Here is a 20,043-nt window from a genome sequence, read left to right on the forward strand (position 1 = left end):
CTCTTCTCCAAGTTTTTAGACTGCTGGCTGCTTTACCAACTTCAAAAATGCCAGGCTCTATAATCAGCTAAGTTAATTCCTTAACATCCTCACTCCCCTTTCTCCATGTTTCTTGACAGCCCCGACTCTACAAGAAAAGATCACGTGGTCCCAGGGAGCCGCCTTCAAATCCAACATGGCACTGAGCCACCATCACCTGCCGCCTACCATCTCCCCTTCAGCACTCGCCTCACAGAGTAGGGGGTGCTTCCTCCTAGCCTGTCTCCAGCTCTTCCTATGACATTCTAGAACCCTTCTTCTTTCTCCCCAGTATCTTTGCCATCCCTCCATTTCGGAAGCAAACCTCATGAAGAATCATAGTACACTTCAGAAGCACGCCATAGAATATAAAATTTATTATAAAACTTCAGCAAATATAAATATCCAGGTGCCCACCCAGGTGCAGATATGAATATCCAGCCACACCCCAGATGGTATTGACCAGAAATAAGCACCAATGATGGCAGGGGGGAGGTTGGTGGGCCTGCTCTGCAGCCCCCAATGTGAAGGTCATTGACTTTGGTTCTCAAGGTGTTACAGACCAACTTACGACATTACAGCCAAACTTAGGAATAAATTTAAAACCCTACAACACACAGAAGCAAATTATCATGTCAGATTCTTGGCTGACATGCATTGTGGTGAGACTGCAACTCTTTCTGAACTTCTGATCCATCACTTAAAACAGAAAAGCATTAAGAAGTGGGTTTAAATAGGAGCACTCACTGTAAATAACTGAGAAAGATAAAACAAGTATGAGCCACTTCTCTTCCGGTTTAGGATTGTAAAGAGGAAGGAAACTCCTCAAGGATTTTGTTTTTCCTGTTTCCATATGCAAAGTCCCAAACCAGAAGGCAGAGCCCTAGCTGGTGCCCCTTAGTGACATCAACGGTCCTTGTGATCACTGAAGCAGGAGGGGAAGCCTGGAGCAGAGCCAGGAGCTCCCCAGCACCATTTCTCTCCTCAGACGTGGGTCCTTCCTGATGGTGGAGGGGTCTCTAGGTGGAGAAGAGGCTGGCAAATTTAGCAGCAGGTATTTTGCAAATTTTCTGTATTTCATGACATTTCTTTCTTTTTACAAAGCACCAGACATTTAGTATTTGGCTAGTTCAGCTCTGCCTTTTGGATTTGATTTAGCTGAAAACCAATGTGGGCGGAAACTGCTTCTCTGGCTCTGCAGCAGGAGCCCTCCTGCCTGACGCACTGGAGGTCAGCCCTCACAGCCCCACGTTTCCACCCAACAGGAGACCGTGTGCTTGTGTGGGCCCAGGTGTGCATTCATCACACCCCAGGACACACACATACACTCCAGGTCAAAGAGCCTGACACAGTCTTTCCTCTTCCAGCTCCCATCTTCCTTGAACTCATTTCAATGTGTACTGCATAGCTCTTTTGTGCTGGAGTTTCTCTGCCACATGGGCATCTTTTCTACTGCAGGGACTGATCCGAACTCACAGGTTGGACTTGGAGCAGGTCTTACAGCACTGTTTGCCATAGAACTTGTGGCTGCACATCCCGTGCTGTGGCACCAGGTAGCACCAGGGAAAGTAGTCTTTGCAGAAGGTGTCTGAAAACAAGCACACTCCACATAAGTGCCACTAGCAGCACCACACTCCCCCAGTCAGCATCTGTTAGGCAAAAAGACTGTCATTGCTTCAAAGCTGCTGAGGAACGGATGCTTTTAGGGTCTAAGAGGGGCCCTCACAATTTATTCTTTTTACAAAACTACTCTTGGACGGTTCCCACAAACTGGGATCTTCCTGTGCTAAATTCATCCATCCAACCAGTTGTCCTCCCAGGGTGATGGACCCTCTGTGGACCAATTGCTCAGTTCTCTGGGTGAGCCCAGCCTCTGCTGTCCTCAGCTGCATTTGCTCTCAGAGAAGTCTGACAGGCAGAGAGACCATCTCTGTTGCTGCCTGGGTATTTTGTGTGTTAATAGGTGGGCATTAGGGACCACCTGATGAATAAAGAAGCTTTGTGTAATGCAGGAGAAAAACTGCTTTCATTAAAATTGTCTTTTTTAAGTACCACAAATATCATTGGCACAGAAATTACATGCTTTCTTGAAGTTAGCTTTACATCACAAATACCACTGTCCTTTCTGGGATGGTGCAAAGATGACTAGCTTCTGCTCTGTGACCATTTCATTGTAAAACTGGAGGAGAAGGCAGAGAGGGATTAAAAGGTGCAGCAGACACAAGGCCCCAACTCTAGGTCTCTTTAACCACTGGGAGCCCCCACTTCCTCAGACTTTCTAAAGAACTGCTCTAGAAACTTGACCTCCCCACCCTCCAATGCCCAGGTGCATCCCAGGAGCTCTGGCACTCACCTTTCTTCATTGTGATTGGACAAAAGTGGGTGTTGCATGCCAGGGAGGCCTCAGGCCTCTGGTTTGGGGAGCAGTTGGAGGCTGGCTGCCCCCCTGCCAGGCACTGCACAGACCTGCTCTTCACGCCACCCCCACAGCTCGCTGTGCACTGCAAAACAAACAAACAACAGTCACTGGGTTGCCTGGTTCTCAGCACAACACCAGCCGTCCACGTGCCCACCCATCAAACAGGGCAGCTCTGCAGACCAGAACCAATCCCTAGTACTGCTCCTCCCTGCCACAGACAAAAAAAAAGATGAAGAAATGCTCCATCATGATGCAGACAAAGCAGTCTCTGGGAGCCCCTTCCTAAAGCCTGAGTCACACTGGCTGCAGGCCAGGTCCCTCCAGGGGCATTCTGAACCACTCTGAGGCATGGCTGCTATCGCCCTTCCCGAGGTCCAAGGAGAGAAGCTTTGGTGTGATGGTGTGACAGGGATGTGCTCGTGCTCAGGTAGGGACCCTAATTGAGTCAGTCTGATGCAGCAACCTTCATGGAGGGCTTCTGAGATCAGGCACACTTGTTAAAAAAAATTAAGGGTATTGAATAAAAACCAGATATCCATGGATTAGCCTATTATCTGCTCAAATTATGCACAGTGTGGAAAAAAGAAGTAGATCTCCAAAGTTACCCTTAAGTTATTCTTCTCACTATTAAGCAAGAAGGGTCTTTCAATTGTGGTTTCTATTTAAGGTATTTGGGTTCATAAGTTGCTGACTTTATACCTAGGACCAGGGCAAAGGTACTTCCTCACCTGTGCTGGGCTCTTCCCTAACGCATGTGGCCTGAGCCAGGCCTTGACATGCTGGTTGTGGAACCCCTGTTTTTTCTCCCTGCCCCTCCCAAGTGCCACCTCGAAGGGACTAGATTATGGATCTACCCCAGGTATGCACAGAGAAGGTCTCAGAAATCTGCAGTGCTCTTGGATGAGTCATTGAAGGCCTGATGCACAAAGAATCTGGTGCCCACCTGGGAACGCCAGGGCTGCTGTCTGAGCCTGGCATGGAGGACCAGTGTCTTCAGAGAATGGTCTCATTACACTTGCCTGTGCTGTCATCACCGGAAAAGGCTAATCCCTACATGGGCAACAAAACCAAGCTCCTACTTGACCCCACACTCATGGCTCCGACGCTAGGGTGGTACCACTGGGGGCTCTTTGGAGTGGGACATTTACGTCCCACACTCTGAGCAGCAGCACAAGTTAGAGAACGAGGACATGAGCTCAGCAGGTCATATTTCCCCAGCTGGCCAGGTGCACAGCAGGACACATGAGCAGGACCCATCCGAGATTAACTGTGGGCAGAGACATCAGGAGAAAAGCACTAGAGACAGAAACTGATCCCGTGGTGAATCATGCACCCGAGAAAGAAAACTACCCAAGTCTAAAATCGGTAAATTATGCTTAGATAAGGCTGCAGGCTCAAAAACATTAAGAATGTATGCACTTAAAGGAAAGCCTGCAAGAAGATGGGGTCAGATGGCAGTTTGGATGTCCTAGTGTGCCACAGATAAACCACAAGTACCTCATTATCCCTGCAAGCCAAGCACTTGTGACAAGTTGGAGACATGCATGACTCATTGCTTGCCTGAATTTACAAGGCAGTGTGCCAAGCCTCTCTGACCCCAAAACCAGTCTGCGTGTGAACAGCCAACCATATGCCGAACCCTTTCGTGCTTCTTTCCAAAACCTGCTGCAAAAAGAGCTTTTAAAGTTACCTCAAGAACCTGGGACAGGGATCCAGTGATGCATTAAGCAAAATGTCTTCTGGTATCCCACAAAAACAAAGAGAGTGCTGGGGATCCTCAGCTGAAAGAATGTTCTTTATTCTCTCCTGTTTGGGTAGAGGATGGCTAGGCTCCTCTGGAACCTGGAACATACCTGAGAGGCTTATTCCTTCACTTCTAAACCAGTTTCAGCAAAAGTCACCAATCTTTCAGTGCCACTATGTGACCATGGCAACCAGAACAAATGATGATGTGGACAGATGCACGTCTGATTTCTGAATTATCAGGGTCACACGGATACAGGCAGATGCTTCCCCCTGCACATTACATCCTTTTGAACATTCCACAGAACCACAGATCTGCCCTTTGCTCTTTGTGCTCTTGATGTCAGGTCCCCCCCTCAGTTCACAGGGGTGCTGAGTGTCCTTGGGGTGTGGGTGCCCCATACGGAGGCAGCAGTTCCTATTGTCTCACTGGTCACATCCACCCTGCTGTGTCCACAGTGTCTTCCACCCTTCAGGCTGAAAGTCTTTCGTGACCAACATTTGAAGAAGAGTCCTACTCTTGCTAAGGGTATTATATCTCCCTTAGAAATCAAGAGATCTCACCAGAGTTTTTCATCTCTCCAAAAGTTCCAAAATAACTAATGTTTGCTTAGTCTTATTTTTGTTGACTTCATTATTCAAAAACTGTTAGTCACTCACTTCTCCTGTAGCAGGTATTGTTGTGTGCACCAGACACCCAATGATGAACACACAACTCAGCCCCTAGTCTCAGGGCACTTACAGAATCCACTACTCAAAGAGCGGACTGTGTCAGTCGTGCTGACTGTTGGCATCCCCGTCTACCACAACCTCTGATGACTCAGAAGCACAGTAACTTTGAGAAGCATTGGTCTGGAGAGCTTTAAAATTCCTCATGAAAAAACATTTGTGCAAAAACAGCTTCTAAATTGCCCAAGATTTGCATTTCTTCATGTAAACTGAAAGAACAAAGATGTTGACTCCAGCATTAAGATACTAAAATATTTTGAATTGATACAGAAAAGGTGTCACTCGAAAATGTGTATTTGTTTCTCTTTCCAGGAGGGAAAAATGCAAATTGTTTATGAATAGTAAACAGTAAACATGACATCTTAAAACTCAGCACCGTGTTTAGGATTCACAGTAGAGATTTTAAAAAGACTAGTGCTAAAAAGCACCTGGAAACCTTGATGACCACACAGATCCCGGGGTGGAGACCTGGGAGTCAGCAGGGGCCAGGAAGGGGCCAGGGGCTGAGGCTGGACAGATGTGGTGGGCAAGTCATAGGACAGCACCTTTGGGAAAAAGGATGCATAGGGAAGAGTCTGGAATGTGGATCTGGTAGTCAGAGCTGTGGCTTTGTCCTCCAGCTTCCTGGGCTTTGCCCTGTGTATCTTACTGATGACACACACAGGCCTCCTGAAACTCAGTGACAGTGACCTGTACCCTCACCTGTCAGCTGACCCCCCACACAGCATCACCTGCTTCTGCCAACTCTCCAAACTCCTTGGACCTTGGCTTCTCCTCTAGACTGGTGGCTCTCACACTTGAGTTAGCATTAGTGTCACCTAGAGAAGGATGTAAACCAGACTGCTGGGCCACCTCAAAAGTCCAAGCTTGAGCAGCTGTGGGCAGAACCTGAGAACCTGCACTCTGGCCATGCTGCTGCTGTTCCAGGTGGGGACACACTGGGCACACCCTGGCCCTGGGCTTTCAAATTAAGTTGGCATTGCCCTATTTATTATATTGTCATGTTTTTGTCTGTTTTAGTTTTCAGAATTGACTTCAGCTACATCGAAATCTCACAAATGAGATGTGGTCTGGCTGTAAACACCAACAAACAGTACCGTGTAAAAAGAGTAAAACTCTTGTCCCAGTGTGGTCTTGGCAGACACTGTTGGCCCTCAGTCTGCTTTCGTTTTCTTTTCCTTTGGCAAGACTGGGGTTTGAGCTTCATACCTGCAAAGCAGTCGCTCCACCATTGAGCCACACCTCCAGTCCCTGTCCCTCAGTCTGGATAGCCCTCAGCCCTACCCCATTACAGCTCCTAGTCCAGATGAGCCTGTCTCTGCAGTACCCACCTGGATGTTCCTGAGGTCTGCCCTTCGATTTGTGTAGAGACTGTTAAGGGCAAGGGCAGGCGGTTGATGGGTGGGTGAGCCCATGGTGACATTCTATGTTTTACTGAGTGATGACAGCAGTCAGCTCAGCCTCGTGTTGGGGTGCAGAGTGTGAAACAGGGACACTCCTAGACTCCAGGCCTCCTTGCACCTCAGGAAGTCTCTCACTTGCCTCCTTTGCTCTTGTTGGCCACAACATTGTCTGGCTCCTCCCACAGCTCCTCGTGAAGACATTTCTGGGGAGGCCGTGGCCTTGGTCAAGTTGCTGCTCAACTCAGCAGGTGGATGCAGAAAGTGGTCACCACAGTGTCCAGGGGGTGGTTTACCCTGAGGCCCAGCATGTGAGTCCTTTGGCAGTTCTGGGCTGAAAAGACTGACCTGGTAGGACCTTATGTTCTCCTCAGCTTGAAAGCTGCCTTGCTGAGCCCACACTCTTGGGAGACTCTTCAGACAATGTTATTTCCAGCGTCCAGTTAGTCTACACCAAAATATCTACCAGGCGTAGATTTCCCAGGGTGCTGAAGTGCTCTCAAACCTCTCCCTTCCCAGCTTCTCAGGCCTGAGTGTCAGTAGAGCTGCATGGTTTTGAAGAGGTCAGGAGCTCACATAGAGGAGGCGCTACGACACCAGGTGACTGGGAGAGAGGACTACTCTGAGCCAGTGGTAAAGCCAAGGCAGTGTCTGTGGGGGGTTTTAGTGTATATCACTAGTGGTTTCATTAGGACGTTCTCGTACATGTACCCAGGGTTCTTTGAATGTGTTTAATTCCCATAATAGCCACACTTATCTCTCTCTTTCTGGTCCCCTTCCTATGCCCTAATTATAGTCCCCTTTCTACTTCCTTATATCTTTCTAGATTCTATCTATGAGCGAAAAAGAGGTGATACTTGTCTTTCTGACTCTGGCTTATAACATGATGGATGGTCTCCAGTTCCATCCATTTTCCTGCAAATGACATGATTTCATTCTTCTTAATGGCAGAACAATACTCCATCGTGTATATATGCTACATCTTCTTTATTTGTTCATCCATTGATGGGCTTTTAGACTGATTCATTGTGAATAGTGCTGCCATAAATGAGGGCTCCTCTTTTCTGTGTCACTGGTCTTTGAGGAACATGCTGGTTGCTGGTCTTGGTGGTGACAGGTGTTCTGGTCGCCTATTGCATCGCTCTCACAGGACCATTTAGACACGGGTCCTGCAGGGTGAACTTCATCCCTCAAACACAAGGGACAGTAAGTGTGAGGGCCAAAGACTTACACTTTCATTTCCATGCTATGAAGTCGCTACTGAGAGGCCACATTAAGTTCCTGCTTTAATTTATTATTTCCTGTGGGCCTCAGTTGTTCTCTTCCCTCCAAGTCTAGAGTTGCCCACTGTAAATGTCCCCAAATGTCACACAACTCAGAATGGGCCTGAACAAACCTCAACGGCCTGACCCATGCCAACCCTTCTGCTGTAAACCTGAATGGGGTTGTACCTTCTTATGTAAATCCAATTGGTTACAAACTCTCTTGCATTCGGTGGCGTTATCCATCAATGGTGTTGAACTCATTCTTCTTTTCCTGAGCTCCACTTGAAGATGGAGCGAGTAGAGCAGTTACCAGAGGTGGGTAACACCACTTGAGGATACAGGGCCCCACCCGGTCTGCATCTGCTAAGTATTTAAGCATTCTGTGTGCACCCACATTTGCATGCCTGTGCACATGTGCAAGCAGCAGGGTACTGCAGTCGCAGTGGCCATGATGGAAAGCACATGGGCTGCTGTGACACAGATGCTTGCTCCTCATACCCCCTGGGTTTCTAGGTCAATCTGTGTACTGTCTGGGTAAAGAGCCCCCAAGCGAGCTGGGCCTCCACACTGCCCAGCACTAACACAACCATCTTTGCTGTGAAGATGAGATGCAGAGTCCAGCAGGTGATGGTTCTTAAGCCATTTCCAGACCAAACTGTGTGGGAACCACCTGGTAAGAAGCCTGCATGACGGAAATGATTTAAGTCTGTCTTTTGCATGGTGCATCATGAGATGTGACGATAAGTAAAGCCACCTAAATCAGCAGAATCCCGCACAGCAACCATAGGAATGACAGGTTTATAAGAATAAACCTGTCTGGTGGCAAAGGTCAGGCAATGGCCATTAGTTACCACCCGACAATTTCCCACAGTCTGAGGGCACAGTCGTGATCACAAGCACTCACGGCAAATATAGCCCGTGAGATATTACCCCATCCAAAAAAAGGTCATGAATCACAGTGGATAAAAACTTCAGTGAGTTATAATGAAAATGAATAAGACAGACAGATTGAATACTTTAGATGGGCAAAAGCTACTGAAGATAGATGTTAAGTTTTAGGTTTGGATTGAAATTAAATATTGATAAACCTTGATTTCTGCTTTGTAAAGCTGACTGTAGTTTCTACATTGAGCAGAGTTGGGTGAGCACTGGCTTGGCAGCCAGAGGCTGGGGATGAGATTCATTTAATGGGCTCTGTTTCCTCTACCTGTCTGTCACAGGACAGAGGAAGCTAAGTGTCTGCTCAAAAACGGCTCTGTTCCTCTTCTCGGCTCTTGCCTCATGTTGCCAGAAAGGCTGTGTACTATGGGGAAATAAAGGGAGGTCACCTGGGAGAAGCAGTGTTGATATTTTTGTCAATTTAAAATAGGAAATATTTGCAAAGGGCGTATTCACATGCCCCCTGCTAAAATCGTTTAAATTATTTCCACTTCAAATACCTTTGTGGATGCGTTAGCCAGCTTTCTGTCACTGCAACAAAGCAGCTGAGAAAATCAACTTAAAGGGGGGCAGTTTTATTTTGGATCACAGGGTCAGTCCATGGTTGGCTAACTCCATCACTGTGGAGCCTGTGCAAGGCAGAATGTCATGGTGAGGAGCACATGGTGAGCCAGAGCTGCTCACCTCATGGTGGCCAGGAAGCAGAGGGAGCAAGAAAGGAACCGGAAACAAAACAGACCCTTCACGGGTGTGTGTGTCCTCAGCAGCTACTTCCTACATGGAAGACTCACTGCCTAAAGTTTCCAAGAGTTCCTCATAGCCCATGGAGCTGAGAATCCATCAAAGGACTCACCCATCGATGAGGTCATAGCCATCCTGATCCACTCACCACCCAAAGGCTCCAACTCTGAACACTGCTGCACTGGGGACCAAACCCAACATATGCTTTTTTTTGAGGGATACTTAAAATCCAAATCCTAACAAGAGAAGGGCTATGATGTCTAAATAAAAAAAGACTACCCAGAACTTGAAGAAAACCGGAACACAAAGCGGAGTGGGAACGTATCTGGAGGCAGTGAGGAGCATTAGTGGAAGGCCCTCTCTCTCCTCTGCTAGTTTCCTTCTGCAGATCTCAGAGCCTGGGGCCAAGAACTACATGGTGACTGCAGGGATGGAGGGCAGCAGGGTTCAGATGTCATGGTTTTCAAAGACACTTACTGATAAATTGCTAGCCCCCAGGTCACATCTACCTAGACCGAGCTTAAATAGAATGCAATATGACCTCATTTGAAGTTATTTTGAACTTTTTTGGCCAGGTTTAGTGGTGCATACCTATAATCCTAACCACTCACGAAGCAGAGGTAGGAGGAACACAGTCTGAGGCCAGCCCAGGCACAGACCTGATGTGAAAAACTAAAGCAAAAGGACTGAGATGTGGCTCAAGTGTACAGTGCTTGCCTAACATGAAGCCCTGACTTCAATCTCCAGCAGCTCAACATAAATAAATAAATAAAGAGTTTGTTTTCTTTTGACTTCAATAAAAATAATAACTTATGCTTTTGCTTCTGTCAAACTTGTTGGCACATTTCAGTTTCCCATTCAGGGCTGTGTTTAAGTTAGAGGACTAGTAATTACTGGAAGTCCATGGAAGGCACACATGGGGGTGGGTTGGTGTATGGAAGATACCTGATATTGGGAGGGGGGCAATCAGGAAAGTCAGAGGGAAAGGGTCAGTGATCTCTGCCCTTCTCAGCTGATGTGGTAGCTGAGACTGAAGTGCACAGGACCTTGATGCTCACCTCCTCCCGTTAGGGAAGTCCAAGTGTGAGTACTCAGACCATTTCCTGCTCAAGTGCCCATGGCCCTCACAGCTGGGGCTGGGCCCACAAAGGACACAAAGGTGAGTAAGACACAGCCCTTGCCTGCAGGTGGGGCTAGAAAGGACACATGTCCCTCTTGTCTGAGCAGCCTCAGCTGCTGTGATAAATCACCACAGAGTGGCGGTTGCACACAACAGAATTTTGGTTTTGCCTCTGGAGGACTGAAGTCCAAAAACCAGTGTCAGCAGCAGAGGTGGTTCCTTCTAGAGTTCAAAGGAAGAACTGTTCATGCCTTGTCCAGAGTCTGGTGCTACTCGCTATCCTTGTTGTGCATCACTCCTGTCCCTGCCTGTACCCCCATCAGGAATCCTCTCCCCTCTGAGTCCCTGTGTCTCCAGATGGTCTCATGACAGCATCTATTGTCAAGGCCACACTCATCCAGGAAAACCTCATCCTGACTAAGCTCACTTGCATCTATTTGCAAATGAGATCACTTTTGAGGTTCTGGGTGAACTTGGTTTTGGGGGATACCATTCAATGGTAAGCTGGAGAGACACTGAAAGGGACTTGTGGCCAGGAGGGATTAAAAGTGGGCTGTACAGATGGGTACATCCCATTCCGTGGAGGAAAAAAAAACACTTAAGGAAGACCCAGGACGGGGACAGCTGGGCACTGTCAGGACTGAGGGTCCAAGCTGGCTAAGTACATGAGACACACTGGTCACCTAGCTCCATGACCTGTCCAGTTCTTGGGGCTCAGCCTTGACACTGGCTACCCATTGAACATGTCCTATGGAAATGAATTCCTTTCCAGGGCAGGTTGTGTAAACATGCACTGCTCTGCCTTGGAGTGGTCAGAAGACCATATTATCTTAATCACAATTCTTCAATCCTAATCAAATTAGTTACTAGGGCCTGTAGGGCTGGGGAAGGGGTCATGTGACTAGGCTGTGCATGGATGGCCCCTCTTGATGAGCTGGTCTGGCAGCATTTGATTGACTTTCTGTGGGAGAACCCCTCCTCCTCTGACCACATACATGTAGTAAGGACAGACCTGGAGATCCTGACCCACACTTATGGTCCCTCAGTGAGCCAGCCATGTGCAATGGGCATGTTTGTTTCTAGTTCAGTCCTGGGAAGCAGGACGGTAGTGCTTTGTTTTGTAAAGATGGTGTGCTCCAAGCAGGTCCCTCAGCATGGTGTGCACTACACAATGAACAATGGAAACAAAGACCCGCCATGACTTGTGGCAGGCAAGCTTTCTAAGTAAGGACTACAAGTAGCTGCTGTGACTCAGTCACTGAGTTTTTTCCTTGAAAGTTCATCCACGGGAACCATCTCTTGAGCAAGGTACACATGTTGGGAAAAGCATGACATAGTATGTAATGGTCTGTACAGATGTGTATATGAGTGTGTTCATATCTATGTGCGCACACAAGAGAATCTGCATATATGAGATACACAGACAACTGACACTCAGCCCCTGGTGACAGTGAGCTCTGAGCGAGTCTTTGTGCTACCACCCCCACTCAAAAGGGTGACATCTTTCTGTTGCCCAGTTGCTGGGGGTGGATGAAGGGAAGGTGCAGAGCAGGGTACCCTGAGGCAAGGCCATCCTTAAGACTAGAGGGCAACAATATGGTGGCCATGCACTGAAATCACGTGATGTGAGTGGCCCCGCTGTGCTCTCGCTGACTATGGGGACTGATATTCTGTGCCTCAGGTTCCTCATCTGTGAAATGATCACTATAAGGCTGCCTCCCCTTTGAGAGCTGCTGAGAAGAATAAACGAGTTAGCACAGAGCAATGTTGCATTTGGGACCCTCCACAAGCCTTAGCTGCTGTCGTTGCTCTGATTTGTATGCACTGTCCTGCTGCACACAGCTGCAAACTTTGAGAACACGGGGGGGGGGAGGGGGAGAGTGTGCGAGGACCTCACGGAGATGGGCACACAGAGGCTGGTCACCCTGCACACTCTGCTCTCCCCCCTCTTTCCTACTACCTTACGTCTCTCTGCAAAGTTGAGAATCAGTGATGGGGCCTATGTGGCAGATGGGACCCTCTCCTCAGAAGACACAGGACCACACAGCTGGCCAAAACTATAGGATTTGCACGCAGGTCTCCAGCATTCCTAGTACTGGGCCCTTCTACCTGAAAGCAGCACCACCACCAGGTCAAGAGGACGCAAGGCAGGAGCTCGGAATAGGAGGAATCCAGAAACCAAGGTTCTGCAGGGTAGAACCACAGGTGTAGACTGCTGAGGCTGTTAGGAACTCAGGCAGGAAACAGAACCAGGACAGAAGGTGTGCTAAACATGTCATGTAGAATTCATCTTTAGCACTGAAGAATGTGTGGAAGGCTGAGGATGGTGGGGGATGAAGAAAGCTCCAGGAGGAATCCTGCAGACCATCAACCTGAGCTGCCCTGGTCCAAAGGGCGGGAAAGGACACACAACTCCAGCGTATCCACACCCTTTCTCATTTCACAGCCTGCGGTTAGCCTTTAAACTGGCATTTGCAGGTGCATTCTGGATTCATATTTCTTCACTTTCACGGCCATGTCTGGGGAATTCTGCACAGATTTTTATCAAGAACATCCCATTTCCTTACACTTAATGGGATAAAGATTTAGAATGATGCACATACATCCTTTAAGTAACACGTGGAGTCCATCAACGGAATACCACATCCACACCTACAAATGGGGTCACCACATATGCTGGAGAGAAGGATCCTGGGGGAGCTTGATGGGCTGTGGGAAATACACCCCCACAAGGACCCCCACATCAGTCAGCCATCAGCCCCTAGGGCAGGAAATGCTACCCATCTAGCCTGTGAAAACTTAGAGCTTCTTACCTGGGACCAGGGTGAGGCAAACCAGCTGCCCCTTGGGGGTCCTGTGGCAGCATAGTGGGGGATCCTGGTGCATGGAAGCAGGGTGCAGGCGCGTTCCAGCTCCAGATCGGGCTTCAGCAGGTGTCCGCATTTCTTGTAGGGCAGTTCTCGGTACTTCCCAGAAGCATACTTCTCAGCACATCTTAGGAATCTTTTCTGTGTTCCTCTTTCACAGGTCACAGAGCACTGGAAAAGACAAAGGACATCAGTAGTCAAGTATCTCCTGATGGTGTCAGCTGAATATCTACACATATAGAAACATTTGGTGACATTTCTTGGGTTTTGGCATTTCATAAAGGCATTATCATATAAAAAAGGAGGATCTTGGGCCTGGAGTGATGACACATGCCTATAATCCCAGCACTCAGAGGCTAAGGCAGTAGGATCATGAGTTCTAGGCTAGCCTGGGATAAGAATCAATACCCTGTGTTAAAACAAAACAAACAAAAGATCAAACCATACAAAAAGGATGCCCCTGAGGTAACACAGCATTATGGGCGTAAGTAAGGAAAGGCAGCCAGAAAGTACGAAGGGTGTAATTCTAAGGCTACCATTTCACTGGAAAACTAAAATGTTGGACTGTCATGGGTATCAGCATCAGAGAAAGTTCACACACAAAGACATGTGTTAAACAACATAGCTCCATGGATCCGCCTGCTCACCTGTAGGTGTGATGTGCACCCCAAAGCAGAGATGGGTAGAGGCAACCCAAGGCTCACAGAACTTTCCCAGAAAGTCAAGTGCTGCCCAGGAAGCAAGCACAGAGGGAGAAAGCCTATTTTCTGCCTGAAAGTCATGCGCTGAACTACAGCCACCCTCTTGCCAGCTCCCTCTGTATATAAAAGAGGCCCCAGTGTGCCAATGATGTCTGCAGTGGGGATAATACACAAGAGCCAGGCATATAATGGTACCACAGCCCAGGACACCCAGGTCTCGGGAGGGAGCCTGGTCCAAGTGCTGCTGACTTGTGCAGGGGAGAGGGTGGTGCTGACCAGCCCTCAGGACCCCTGGGCTGAAGTGCATTCATGTGACCTAAGCTGAGAGGCCCAGGAAGCAATGCCTGCTTGCTTCTGACCTCACTTTCATCCTTGGTGTTTAAGGTGTGCCTCTGTGTGTGCTGATGCCAGAGGATACCTGACTGGAAGATTTCTCTAGGACTGCTTCCTGGGCTGGGCCTCAGAGAGAGGCGCTGGTGTGTGTGTCTACACGAGAACTTCAGGATGAGAGCTTTCTCCCTGGGCAGAGCCTGTAGACTGCAGCCCAAGTTGTTCTGTGTCTACACTTGCATCTCCAGGGATTTGCCCAGAAGATGAAACTTTTCTAGTGACAGGGTGATCCAGTCCTATGAGAGACACCTGTGCCCTGGGGGTGGGAGGGAAGAGAACCCCAAGTCCTTCTATATCAAGGGCAAACTCACCTCGGTGAGCTAGAAATGCTTAGGTCATCTCAGTGACAAACAGTGTTTCACCAGGATTCAGTGTCCTGCTGGTCACAGTCCTTTCTAAACAAGGCATCAGTCCTAATGAGATCCTGTGCTCAGGAGAATGGGCAGGGACAGCTAGGGACTTTTTTCTGTGACTGATGTGGGAATGCAGAGACACAGTCCTGGGGCACAGAGGTGTCTGGGTCCTCCATGCAATCGACACGCACGGGGCTGGGTGTGGCTGACACTCTGTGGGTTTAGATTCCTGAGGCCCTTTATGCTCATTGGCCAAAGCTAGCCAGGAACTCTTTGGCACTCAAACGCTTGTTTCCTCTGTTAGTCCCACTGTATGGGGTCCGGGCAGCCCCTGAGCAGTGAAAACCAAAGAGCCCAGCCTTCACCAGCACAGGGATCTATTTTGCACACACAACAGGAGTGGTTTCATCTACAGACGCAGAGGCCACCCATGGAAACTGTCCCAGGACATGGGTTCTGCTTTTGCCAACACAATCCAGCTTCTTCCTGCTGTGCACTGAAGAAGCATGTCTTGCAAGTAGCTACAATTATCTGGAGTTAGTTGAGTCCCTGGGATCCCACTGTCATCATGAGGCAAGGACCCCTACTCTCCCACTCCTCATGTCCTGTTCACCCATCTATCCACTGCTGGACACGACTGAGTGGGGACCATTCAGAGGTCACTGGGGAGATGCTGAGAGGACATGATTCAAAGAGGTTGACTGGAGGGGTGGCTCAAAGCAGAGAGACCCAGAAACTTGAGCAGTGTGATAAGACACGATGGAAGAAGAGGCTCAGGAAGCAAGGAAATGGGACAGAAGAAGCAGCTGAGGGGGCTGCTTATGGACCCTGTTCTCTGGGAACCCAGTGCACTGACCTGGGACCAGGCAGACACAAGCCACTGCAGCTTCCTGTGCTTGTGACAGCGCCTAAGAAGACAGGCTTCATGAGTCCTGGGCTTGGGCTCTGAGGTGCAGGCAGCGTTGGGCAGCAGTTGTGCTCTGGCTGAGGGGTTGGTGCTCTTGCAGGCCACGGTCCTCTTCTTCCACCCCTTCCCACAGGTCCGTGAGCACTGTCAGAGAGAGACAGGTCACCTTCCAGAAAAGACTGCAGAGGATTCAGACCACGCTGAGGTTCCAGGCCCTAGGCCCTGCATTACAAGGACAGGGACCCAGCACCTTTTGTCAATCCCACCCCACCCAGTTACCTCTGCCCAGGGCCCGGCACTCCAAGCTGGTGGGCAGCTCTGAGAGTTGCAGGTCTGGCGGCCAGAGGGTGCAGGCTGTGGACACAGGCTGGTGGAGACTGGCTGTGCATGGTAGTGTGCCTGCTGTGTGCACTGCACGGGCCGGCTCTGAGTGCCCCCACCGCATGTCCGGCTGCAGGTGCTCCAGTTCCCCACGGACCAGCTGAGAGGGGACAAAGAAACTCACAATGAGGAGAGCTGACGGGGACCTGGCTCTAAGAGAGGAGAGGGTGGGTCATGTCTCTGGTGGCAGCAGCTGGCATGATTTGCCACCTGGAGTCTACACACATGTAGTTACTCCAGTGATGGTCAACAGTTCTCACAAAGGAGCCGTTCCTGCCCAGAAATCTCTCCCTGGGCCTGGTGGCTTCTCAGATCCTTCGTAAGGGGTCGGCCATACTGTTCTTCCCCTGGTTTCAGGGGAAATAATCCACCTCAGAGCAGGGTGTCTGTTCTCTCTCTTGGTCTCTCTCTTATAAACAGGAAACCTCAAATACATACAAACTAAACCAACTTCAACAATTATCAGTTCACTCCCACTCTTAACTCATGTAGCATTTTGATGCAAATTCCAGATGTAAATATCTCAATGTGCATCTATAAAAGGTAAAAATTATTTGTTTTAAAACATAGTGCAGTACTATTATGCCACCCAAAAAACAAGGATGATTTTTTAACATCACTACATATTCAGTGTTTGAATTGCCAGTGGTGTTATAAATTTCTCAATTTAATGCACTTGATAAGGCAAAATCCAAAGCCTATACTTTGCACTGGTCCATACCTCTTTCTTCTTTTTTAGTTTTCTGTTCATATGTGACAGGAGCTAGCTTGATTACCTGAGTCTCCCGCAGCTCTCCTATTGGTTATAGGGTTTTGTGAACATAGAATCCTTTAACATGTTTGTCCATCCTGTAGACTTCCCATCAATTAGCAGGAGGCTTCATTCAACTCAGGCTCAATTTGTTTTTTTTAAGACTGTCTCTTTAGGGGTGATGCACTCTTCCAACACGCTCATAACGTCTGTTCATCTTTTTTCCCACTTGTTAGCAGCTGTTGATGCTCAGTAATGTGTTCTCTCAAAGCCACATTTTGTTTTTTCCTTTCTGGTTTTAAAAGCATTCCTATGCACAGGTGTGTTGGTGCAGACCCCTCACTGGGTCTGAAAAGTCTAAGGCTACCTGCAAAACCTTCAGCTGGCCTAATGCTTTGTCATCTGCAGGAGGACTTCACGCACATGGGGGCTAGGCTCAGCCAGGGGAGGAGACACAGGAGACCCAGTAACAAGGACACTTTTGCCTGAAGATCCTGAACTACCTAGCGGGGAGCTGGCCACGTGAACTCTAAGAGGATTTGATTTTCACTCACTCATCTTCCAATCAAGCCCTCGAGGGCTAAGGTGGAATGTTAACCCCAAAACTGGAGACTGTAGAAAATTTTGGGGCTACCTCAGCAGCTGTGGAAAACCAATACTGATGGGAGAGGAGAAGGATGCAGGCAATGGTGCAGGTGGGGTGGGCGCACACATGTCCGAGCAGGCTTCTTTTTCTGGTGAGTGTCCAAGGCAGTCATGATGATGAGGGGGCAGCAGAGACCTGGGAAGCTGCCTGGGAGATTCTTCTTCTGATGGTCTGTGATGGGAGCCCAGAGCCGGTTCACACTGTCCTCTATCCCATAGAATTTTTGAGTATGAGTCAGAGCAGCAGTGCGTTTCTCCTGAATCCTGAGGTAAAACTGAGGGTCTGTGAAGGTACTGCTCCTGTTGACTTTGTGACCCTCCCTGTCCTCCACCCCACACCCTGACAGACACATTAGGGTTGAGGAGTAAAAGCGACAATCAAGAACACATGGTCAGGAGGTCAGGAGGTGTCCAGAGAAACACCCAGAGCAACACAGACTGAAGGTGGGAACCTCCTACCCAAGAGTAATGGCAAGGAAAAGATAGTACCTAAGTATACACTCCAGCACCAGGGATGAACGGCTCATTGCTTCCTCACACTGGCTGCTTATGCTTCCGGTGTGTGTGTGCATGTGTGTGTGTGAGAATATACTTCTAACATTACTGAGGACAGATAGCATATACAACTTTTTACTCAGCATTTTAAATATTCAGTACCTGAATCAAGCATTTTCTTTCTTACAGGGAAAAGTCTTTGTAAATATATTTTCAGTGCCTCTAATACTTCAAAGCATGGACCAAAGTATCAAAATAAGTAAGTAAGACAAAAAGGAAGAGGTTCTCTCGAAGTTATCTGGATCCATGTGTGCCTTGCCAGCTAAGTCTTCTAAGCCAAATGACTGATATCTTCTCTCAAGTTCTCAGAAAAAGTCTGTATCCAAACAATTTCAGAGTCATATTTTGGACTCTTTTGAAGGTCCTGAGACTAACTCCGGTGGTGAACCTTGAAGGAAAGAGAAGTGGATGGCACTTCCTGGATGAGAAACAGATGCTCTACCAGCCGTACAGAACTTAGGGTGCCTGGCCTTAACTGTGCAGTGCGGTAAACTCAGTTGTACCACGGTATTTTAATTGCACTGTAGTTTGGAGAAGCCTCGAACAGCTTTATAGCAAGTGCTTGTCCTGTAAAAATTTCATTGTGGTTTAAAGGAAATTGTGAAAAGACTGTAAAGCAATTTTTATACACATAACAAGAAAGTATGAAAGGGTTGTAGGGATTGTCCTCAGTTCAGTGCCCACGCTTTCAGTATTGACAAGTGTTTTATTTGCATGTTAAACAAACTAAATGGCATATCTTCACTGTGCAGGGCTGGCTTTGGTCTCATGACCAAAACAAGGATTTGGCATTTGGAGCCTCCTGGTTGCTGTTTTTGCCATCTCTGTGCACTTTGTGTTGTTTCACTTCTCCTCCCAAGTCTTACATTTTGCTCCCTCAGTCTTCAACCTTATAAATTATACTCAGTCTGTCCACACTGGGGCTGTGAAAAACATTTTGGCTGCTCAAATGCTTTCCATGCGGCCTTGCTAAGTCTTCTGTCTCCACCACTTTAAGCCGTTCATGCTGGGGTGATCCATTCTCTACCCTTCCTCTGAATCGCAAGTCATTAAGAAATCCTCCCGAACAAAGATCATCGAGGCCTCATGTGCAAGTGCCAAGCGTCTGCTTTGCTTCACATCAGAGCTCTGAGGAAACGCCTTCATTTCAGCTCATGAAAGTCATACTTTCTGCCAGCTCCTGTGCGGATGTCTAAGGGTTCTGGGTGTGGGAGCCAGCTGTGTTTAGTAGTCCAGGGGTCATGCAGTAATCATTTTGTTTCCTAAATCTACCAATTGGAACAAAGCAAGTCAGGATCCCAAGGCAGGACATGGCAGGATTCAGCACCCATCAGTATGGGTGTCCTCCACTGCAGAGGGTTTCCTCTTGAGGCACACCTCTGTGCCCTGTCACAACACACACGAAGAAGCTGTGATGAGTGTAAGGCACTTGCAGCTGGACTCAGTAATGGACAGGGGAGTGTGGGGAGCACAGAAAGACCTGAAAAGCTAGGTTAGCATTTACAACCAGGCGCTTGTACATCTCTGTCTGACGTGGGTACATGTGGCCCCTCACACCTTAGGGCACAACACTCAGGTAGGCTATGTCTAATAAATCAAACCATTCACTTTACTTTCTACATGAGCTCTAATGACCAATAAGACTACCCCATAGGCATTTACATGGTCAGTACTCAGCAGCCCAGAGGTCAGGCAGCTGCTAACATGGCCTCACAGGAAGGGAAAAGGCTGAGCTGTGACACCACAAGGACCTGTTCTTCAGACGAGAAACAATACCATTTTCACATGTGTAAGTGATTTGAGATCCACCACGCTTCTAAATGAAATGCTTTAAACATAACAGTTCACATTCAACAATAAACATGTGCTTCTCTCATAAAAATAAGTTAACAAGTTAACTTAGCGAGTGCAGTTAGGCTAGAGGCAGAAAGCACAGTGGCTGTGGTCAGCAGAACTCAGGAGAATGGGGTGGAAAGGAGCAGGTTTCCTCTCTGCTCATCTGCCAGGGTGCCCCTCATTGGCTGACTTGGGAGGTCGTCATTGGGCTGGGAAGGACATTTGATCAGTATTACATGGTGCCAGCTACACTCCAAGTGAGTTCAGAGTTGCTCTGCAGGAG

The 20,043-nt window shown here is 48.3% G+C and overlaps 1 protein-coding gene across 1 annotated transcript in view; it reads right to left on the reverse strand.

Annotated features, from left to right (window-relative positions):
- Window positions 1–361: 361 nt before the first annotated feature.
- Adamts16 (ADAM metallopeptidase with thrombospondin type 1 motif 16) overlaps window positions 362–20,043 on the reverse strand; it is a 151,148-nt gene continuing 131,466 nt past the window's right edge. The window contains exons 18-22 of the mRNA XM_074077759.1: window positions 15,872–16,073; window positions 15,542–15,736; window positions 13,188–13,412; window positions 2,372–2,519; window positions 362–1,606 (exon numbers count right to left, since the gene is read on the reverse strand). Of these exons, the coding sequence (XP_073933860.1) occupies window positions 1,491–1,606; window positions 2,372–2,519; window positions 13,188–13,412; window positions 15,542–15,736; window positions 15,872–16,073 (886 nt within the window). The 3' untranslated portion in view covers window positions 362–1,490. The remainder of the gene's footprint in view (window positions 1,607–2,371; window positions 2,520–13,187; window positions 13,413–15,541; window positions 15,737–15,871; window positions 16,074–20,043) is intronic.

The sequence above is a fragment of the Castor canadensis genome, chromosome 6 (genome assembly GCF_047511655.1).
Source record: "Castor canadensis chromosome 6, mCasCan1.hap1v2, whole genome shotgun sequence".
Lineage (NCBI taxonomy): Eukaryota > Metazoa > Chordata > Mammalia > Rodentia > Castoridae > Castor > Castor canadensis.